General features: G+C 39.2%; 1 protein-coding gene across 1 annotated transcript in view; it reads right to left on the reverse strand.

The window, feature by feature from the left end:
* CBG15962 overlaps nucleotides 1–4121 on the reverse strand; it is a gene marked incomplete at both ends in the record, with an annotated part of 11722 nt that extends 7601 nt beyond the window's left edge. The window contains 4 exons of the mRNA XM_045238926.1: nucleotides 254–409; nucleotides 445–499; nucleotides 3493–3662; nucleotides 4025–4121. Coding sequence (XP_045095956.1) covers nucleotides 254–409; nucleotides 445–499; nucleotides 3493–3662; nucleotides 4025–4121 — 478 coding nt within the window. The remainder of the gene's footprint in view (nucleotides 1–253; nucleotides 410–444; nucleotides 500–3492; nucleotides 3663–4024) is intronic.
* Between the last annotated feature and the right edge of the window lie 4755 nt (nucleotides 4122–8876).

Raw genomic sequence — 8876 nt, forward strand, 5'->3', positions numbered from 1 at the left:
CGGCCCGGCCCGGCCCGTTGCAAGTATGCTATATTCCTTAAGGGCTTTCTATAGCTTCCTGCGTCTGATGTTTCTCAAGAAACAAATCAAATCTGAATTTGGTCACGCCTACTTGCAATTTTCAGCAGGTAAGTGTGACCAAATTCTGATTAATTCTTTTCGAAACACAAAGTTTACTTGGTCATAAAGCCAATAAAGTGCACCAAAGTACTGCACTTCTCTCGAAAAAAACGAAAAACATCCAAAAACGTACTAATTTTGTCGGCGTCGTTGGGAGGCGGTGCCAATGAGGGGAACTCTCTCGCCTGGTTGTTGTTCGCTTGTTGCTCGGCGTTGGCGGCGACGAGCCACGATGGTCGCAAGTCGTTGGCTGGCTGTGTTGGTTGTGGTGGTGCTGGTGGCACAGCTCCTCCGGCAGCAGCGGCGGCAGCAGCGGCAGCAGACGTCGGTGTGAGCGGTGGTTCGTTGGGGTTGTCAGATTTAGTCCATCCAGTACCTCCTAAAAAAGATGGATTTGAGTAGGGAGGAGAGGCAAATAAGGCGAGAAGATGGTGGTTGGAAGGAGGTTTCTTCCAGGAGAGGCTAAGACAGATGAGTCCCCCGGAGGTGACATAAGGAGTCGTGCAAAATAGGAGCTTCTAAGGAGGTTGAGTTTGCCTGATGATGTGGAGTTCTTGACTAAGAAAAATGCGAAATGTCAGTTTACCATGGAGACGTTCGTTTCAATACTCTTCACGTCATTCACTCTAGTTTCTATATTTTCCCATGGACCTGCACGAGGCACATGTGACTTATTTAAGAAACTAATCAATACATCCAACGTTATCATGTGGGAAAGTTGAAAATGTTTTTTTCACACTTAAAAACTCATTCTCCCTCTCTCTCTCTCTCTCTCTTTTTCACTTTTTCTGCTCTAATTCAGATTAGTTTTGCTTTAATTCAGATCCAGCCGACTTTTGCACTTGGAAACTTTCAAGTCGCTCTAAAAATTGGCACGTTTGGTGAAGTAGTATTCTTTGAGGATAGGAAGCATTTTCTGATTGCCTACCATTTGTGACGCTTCCCTCTCGAGGAAAAAAAGAACGACGCCTCTCATGCACAAAATAGGCTTTCATTCGTTTCTCGGCGCATATTTTGGGGGCGAATTTTTCAGTTTCCTTTTTTTTTCTCACTATCGTCTTTTGCAAATGTACTAGTCTCACCTCTATGCTTTCTGGCTTAATTTTTTCAGCTCATACCAGTTGTATAGTCATGTAAAAAATGCCTTAAAATTACAGAGTAGTGATCTAAACAAGTTCCCGGACTGCAACCAATGAACGGAGAATCACAAGTGGTCCAAAAGTGAGTTCAGTTAGTTTTGGGGTAGGAGAATTTCTGAGTATCACGTGGTTTAACATATTCCCATGTTTCTAGGGTTGTGAAAAATTTCTTAAGTTTTTTTTGTCAAAATGCTAAAATTTGTATATTTTGGTTTTATAACTTTTCGTGAAAATAGTTTGCTTATGAGTGTGCTTACTACGGTTCACCTACTGTTGGGACCTTATGCCCCGTCCAAAATTTTTAAAATTTTTTTGGGATTTCTGGGTTCAGAACGCAGTCCAAATGGACGCCCATTTTCTTTTCTCAAAAAGCCGCGTAAAGCTTTTTGAGGGTCACACTAGGGGGTTACGGTCGCTCTGTTTTTGATTGTGCAAATTAAGAATCCTGAAGATTTGGGTGTCTTTTTGGTTTAGGAGCAAAAAATACGAGACTTACAATTTGGGCGAATGAGTTATACTAACACGTATTTTTCGAATGATTTTTGGCCATTTTTACCATTTTCAGGAGTCTGGACGGTGTAAAAGAAACCTATTAGGTTGTTCGGAAAGTCCTTTCCATTTTGGACCTGTTGTTTTTAAACTTCGTTTTTTCGAACGGGGTAAAAGCGCGGGAGTTATCGTTTTATCAGTATATAGGTGGGGTCTGATAGTGTCTACACACAAACGGAGATCATTCTCCTCTTCTCGTGAAGTGAGATATGCCCACCGTTTTCGCTTCTAATAGTTCAGACTTTCGGACTGCCATTTTTATTGTATCTCTAACTGACTTTAGATTAGCTGAAATTGATTGCCAATTAGTGGAGGTTAACAACGAAGATGCACCCTTTCGAACTACCGTCACGATTTGGACTCATCGATTTAAAAATGAATTTTCGTTGGATAAGAATTTTCGTTGGATAAAAATCCCACTTCAAAAAGGCAAACGGACTTAAGTTTGGATGAACTAAAAACCGGGATTGAAAGGGACCCGTCTCAAACTGTGCGGGATATATCAAGTACACCAGTGGCAAGCCTTCGTCAAAGAGCCATGAATTGGAAACGCTCGGCAAAGTCAAAAAAGTGGGAAGACATGGACCACACCTTTTGGCTCAATGCAACTTCGATTCACCTGTGGACACCTGTTTGAATCTTCGCATCCTGCATTGCAGACATGAATGTTAGATTCAAATCATTACTAGTGGCGATAAAGGGGTAATGTATGGTTACAAAAAGCCACATGCCAAATGTGTTGACAACGGCACTCAATCACCAGACGTCCCGAAACGTGAAATTCATGTTAAAAATGGGGTGTTGTCGGTTTCGTGATCTACCAAGGAGTGGAGTATTGGGAGTTGCCAGATAACTGTGTCACTTTTACCACTGATACCTATTCATCTCAGCTGACATAACTCAGGCTCCATGTGGATCTCCATTGGAGAGAAACAAAAAAATGGTTTATTTTCAAAATTACAATCCGCGACCTCATGCGGGAAGGAAGACCCAGGGCGATCTCGGTGGATATGGCTAGACGATTCTGTCTTATTCACTGTATAGCTCGAACCTTGGACTTTTTCACTACCGCCTTCCCAGCCATTTCTAACGTCATCTTGTTTGAACAAAATTCACTTCAAAACATGATATCAAAGATGGGTTGACTTGATTTTCAATTCGCTGTGGCCTGAGTTCTGGAAGGAAGACATCCACAATTTGGTGGGGCGTTGGTAGATAGTCCTTGATAACAATGGTCATTGCCTTTAATTTATCCAACACCGTTTTGACCTTTTTTAGATTGAATGAATCTGACGCTAAAAATGGAAAAGACTTTCCGAACAACCTAATAGATAAAAAACGTTGCATTCATAGAATTTTTTGAAAATTCCTAGTTTTCAATCTCCTGCCTTCCAAAACTCTCAAACTCAACAGAAGTTTGACAGCCGCGCTACAAGCTCCTAAGAATTTCAAAAATCCACAAAAAAATACATTCTTTTATATCATTGACCGGTACTGTAGGCACCCACATCACTTCAGAGGACTATCTATTCGACGATTCTTCATCCCCTTCAGAAGATGCGTTGCTTTTCATTCAAATCCCTCTTCCTTTTCTTCTAGGATTTCAAAAAAACTAATAAATCTAGTGGGGACAGCTAGGCCTAGTTAATAGCAGGTGTCCCCCATCCCCGGGCGCCAGTCTGACCCAGCTGTTCAATTTAGTACAATCTGCCGTACCTTGAGGAACCACGGGTGTAGTCGGATCCTGTCCATTATTCTCGGCTCTTAATGACGGCAGAGATGCTGGCGGCGGCATACGGCGCACGACGTTCGCTGCATTCTTTCCAACACTTTGCATGCCATTTCGGCTCGGGTCTGGAAATTAGAGAGGAGTTGAATTTAGAAAAATCTATAGCAGTGGGAAACATTTTTGGAAATCAGTTTTTGTTCAGAAACATATCGAGTGATATTTGGGAAGTAAGAGTCATTTAAGATTTTTTTGAAGTCATGTTTTTTGCAATTCAACTTAATTGTTGATGTTTTCAGAGCTCACAACTCGAAAAGACTGCTCAAACTTCCCAAATTGCTTCATGTACGTTCAGAAGGCACCTAGCGTAGAACCTGTATTAGAAGGGCGGACCCTTTATTGTTCCAAAGTACCTCCGGAGGGCCCTACTAATACAGGTTTCACATAACTCGATTCTAACTAAAATTTCAACACTTTTATCAATACCTACCCCGTGCCCCGGGGGCGCTACGTCCAGAAAATAGATTGTTTGCTGATACTCCTTTCTGCTTAATGGTGCCCTGGGCACCTCGATTCTGAGACGACATGCGATCTGAAAGTAACACTTTTTGAACAAAAAATTTTGAGAAAAATGACGAATTTTGTTGTTATTCAAGACTGAAATCTAATTGGAGACTACTACTCTTCAAACCGAAACTCACAAAAAATGAGCAACATTTTGAAGAGAATTTTTGCTTCTTTAAAATGATTGAATTTTTTTTTTCAAAATGATTGAATTTTTGTCTTTTACTGAATTTCAATTATTAGGAACAAAAAGGAGGAACGGAAAAAGCCTTATTTAGATGTTTTCATTAAAATTGCACTTTTTTCAAAAAACCACATAGAAAAACGGTCTTGAAAATTGTATCAGAAGGATTTCCGGTTAAAAATTCGGAGGGAAAATGGCGAGATTTGAATGTTATTCGTATAGATAATTAATATGCATAACAGAAGCAGTTTTTTTCTGCAGTTTTATTTTTCGAGTATTTTTCGTACAGCTAGAAAATTTCAGAAAAATAATTTTGCTGATAATTCCCAATAGATCTATCTACAAGGTGGATTTTTCGCTATGCATACGAGGAATCGTATAGTGCCTTGCGACGTACGAATTTTCAGCCTTTTTGAGAATCCAGGGATATTTTGAAATATTGCGACATTCAGAACCCCAATTCTCTTTTTGATAGTCGTTTTTAAGAAAACTTACACAATAAGATAATGAAACATAGACGGAGATCCAATAAAAAACGCCAGCTCTTTGGGTTGAAAAATTGTGCCAATAAAAATCAACCTGAAAAAATTAAAGGTAATAATTTTGTACAGTTTGATTGAGAAGGTAAACATTGAGTGGTCAGTAGAAGTACGGGGAATGAAATTGATAGTTTTCTATATATTGATTGTGCTGACCGGTGAAAGAGTTTTTTACATTTGAGTTATAGTGTTATTTACTGATAACATTTGGTTGGGTCACTATACATAAATTTCAGTCAGGAAAAACGATTGACCCATTTTAGCAAAATGACGAATACTTTGTTGCGACCAAGTGGTCTATGTCGAGGGGGTTGTATTGGTAATTGAATACGGAAAAATATAAAAATGACATTTTTTGTTTAAAATTTCAATTTATAGTTCACTTCCTGTTAAAAATAGTGACGCTCTATTCGAGCTACAGTACCGGCCAGTTGATTTTGACCATTTTCCAGAGTCTGTATGTCGGCTTTCAATTTTTAAATCATTTTGAAAATTAGGGAGGGTGTGAAACAAACCTATATTGAAAACTTTGCATTCACAGACCTTTTTTGAAAATTTATAGTTTTTCAGGTATTTGTAATTTCTGAAAGACATTTTCTTTACGTTCTGATACAAAGACCAGGGAAAGGTAGCGTCGTTTAGCAATCGGAAAAGAGCTGAAAAGCTAGGAGTTTTCAGAAAACTCTGTGAAGGCGGAGTTTTCCAAATAGGTCTGTTTTATACCCCCAAAATTTTTGAAAACTGCTGGAAATGGTCAAAATCCACTGAAAAACACTATTTTATACGCTTTATTGACCGGTACTTTAGTTCACTTCCAGCTCAAAATAGTGAATATTTTTAGAGTTCTAACGTTTCAAAAGTGTTGCGCCAAGTGACTAACAACAGTGGCCCGAGAAGCCGTTTGTCCAAATTGAGCATTCTAGGAGGGCCAGTGAGAGAAAAAGAAGATTTCCTAAAACGAGGAGCGGTGCCCCTCAAAAGTAGTTTTGGGATGTGTAAGTGTGTGTGTATGTGAGATAAGAGACCTGACCATAGAAAGTGGGGATGTGCCCGCGGAGAGGGCCAAGTTACGAGAAAAATGATGCGATTATGGATGAGTGCAAAAAGTGTTTTGGTCAGAGAGGAAGGGGAATTTTCTGAGAATCATGGTGTTTTGGAATAGTTTAGAACCTAAAAATTGAGAAAAAAAAACAATAACCTAGACTTTTACCCTATACAAAATGAAGACTCTTGAGGAAAAAAAACGTGATAGCGGCACCAAAACAAAAGTGCACGGTATCAGCCGCCGTTTTCAGTATCAGCGGCTCAAAAAATTTACATAAACTGGTAGGTTTGACAACGGATTAACTCTGAAAAGGCGATTAACCAGTATGCCTCACGTAACTGTTCCGATAGTCTTCCGGATGACAGACAATTGGTTTTTTGTCGGTTGTCATATGATTTGACAACAAAAAATGGTTTCGAATTATGTTTAGGTATATGACGGTGGAATTGTTCTCAAATTGGTTTCCGGAAAATTTTTGAACTGTGGGGAAGAGATTCAAAAGAATAGTTTGTTAAAATTCAATTTTCAATTTAAAAGAAGGGAAATCAGAAAATTGAATTTTTTATGAACTGATTTTGGCAAGAAGGACCTTCCGAATTAGGACCTTTAAGAGATTTTAAGAGAAGAACTAGCAGAAAATAATTTTGAGGGGGCAGCGAGCAAACAGCTAAGCTACACGGTCACACCAATCACTCAAAAAAGGGTACAGTAGCTGATCAAAAAAGTACAACAGTGCCAAAAAATTCGTCTTTCCAATTTCCCCGCCATTAGAAAACATTTTACATTAGATTTAGGACTGGAAAAATAATTGAAAAAAAAATCTTTTTGTCATATGACGCTTTCAAAAAACTATTTCAAATGGTTTTGCTCAAAAAATGATATCATGGAAAAATTGGAAATAGTTTTTTCACTTTGAAATATTTGAGAGCAGAAATTAATAGAAAACACTAAAAACTGTTCAAATTACTATTAAATGTTAGCCTGTTGAGGTTTTAGGCGGGAAAGAGTCTAAAAATTTTCGAAGAATAACCGGAAAATTGAAAGATTGTTTGAATTTTGGTTTTCTGATAAAGTTCATAGCGTTATAGTATTTTTAAGATAACAAAAACATTTTCCTCACTTTGTATTTAAAAGCTAAACAAAATTGATTCTCTAAAACTAATGAAAACAAAATTTTGAAAACTTTAGAATCTAGAAGTTCTCCAACCTTAAAATAACCAAAAAGAGGAAACAAGACGTATCGGCGCCGCTCGTTCTGATGGGAAAAAGAAACGATAACAATCTTTAGAGTCTTTCGAAAGGTTGATGCAAGATAGGCATGTAAAAAAGTGTCCCCGTAACTGATGGCCAGTCAAATGGTCACTGTGTGCAAAAAAATTTTCAGATTTCGAAAACCGTTCTAAGTCTGCTTAAATGTTGGCCACAGATGTAGATGGATGGGTTGAGAGAGAAAAGTTTTGGGATGCAATGCGTTACAAAAGATGGCGAAAAAGAGTGTGGACGTGTGGCGGGACCGAACGAGTTGGAGAAAAAGAAGAGACTAGCCGATCGGAAGAGCGCGCAAAAGGGTCACACTGCATCCCACCACTCGTCGTCTGCGTTTCGTTACGCACCACACCGGGGGCACACACACACACACGCAAATATATACACAAAGAGAGAAAGAGAGTGAGAGAGAGAGAGAGAGAGAGAGAGAGAGAGAGAGAGAGAGAGGGAGAGAAAGGGACAACCAGGGTGGTATATTGAAGAGAGAGAGAGGGGTAAGTGAATGAAACACGGAAAGAAAACGAACGAAGAGTCGGGTGACGGCCGACAGATCGATACCTCATAACGACCACCCGGCTAAGTGTGTCCGAACAGCCGTCTCCTCCAGCAGCTCTGGCCGCCAATTGTCCTACCCCCGGAAGGTCTGTTCCGCAAGCTGTTCGCTGGTTTCTGTCGCCGCACACATAATTTAGTCATACAATCCATTTTCGCCTTTCTCTCTCTCACCCCATGGAAGCTTCTAAACGACTACATTATGGCCTATGTGCATACCCAATTAAAGGCTATTGAGTAGGACACAGGATGCGATTAGGGGCGGCCGTTTGGGGTTTTTCGGTGAGTAATGCAAATTGAACATCTGGCCTCAATCGAAATTGCTCTTTTTTCGCCTCAATGGATTTTCCGAAAAAAAAGAGCCCCTCTCCGATAGAATGCTTCACAATAGAAAATTCGAGACGTAATTAGGATTTTGTTCAAACCACATGACAGGGTTTGGATGGAGTGAAAGAAGTGGTGGTCTGGTGGTCAGTTCTGAAAAGAAAGAACGATTCCATTGGGAATTCTTGAAAACGAATAAATGGTTTCAAAAGTTTGGGTGGCCACTGCGCTTCTCAAGATGATCAGACTCAAAAAGACGACTCAAAAAGAAAATCATTCTCCTGAGAGCTATAGTGTCCACTTGTGTCTCTAAAGTAAGAAAAAAAGACATTTGTTGTTGTTTTTCATGGTGGTCCACTGTTGTCATCTTTGTTCGCCGCGTTCCACGCTTTCAAAAATGATATAGCTCTGCTATTTATGCACATTCCTGTGCGGTAGTCAGAGCCCTGTGGATGACGTGAAGGAAGGGACTGGAATATTAGTTTACTATTCTTAAAAACAAATATTATTGATGGGATAATCCTTATTTATTAGGGCTTTCCGATGCGCTAGAAATTTATATTAGTTTCATTTATGAAAACTGACCTAGTTCGCGTAATCTGGAAATTGGGAATCCAAATTGAAATTTTTGGGAATTGATTTTTAAAAACCTGGTAGAAAACGGTTTATTACTTTTAATATGTTTTGAACTCTGCCAAAAACTCTATTGGCCCTTTTGACCCCTTTTTGAACGTATTCCTCGCAATTTCAATCTCAATACAAAACCCCTAATCTGAAAATTGAGTAAGATAGAAATCCGAAAAAATGTGATTTTTAATGAAACACGACAAGAAAATAGTCCTAAAAACATATAATGGTTAAATACCAG

This window comes from Caenorhabditis briggsae (genome assembly GCF_000004555.2).
Source record: "Caenorhabditis briggsae complete genome, chrX, whole genome shotgun sequence".
NCBI classification, from domain to species: Eukaryota; Metazoa; Nematoda; class Chromadorea; order Rhabditida; family Rhabditidae; genus Caenorhabditis; species Caenorhabditis briggsae.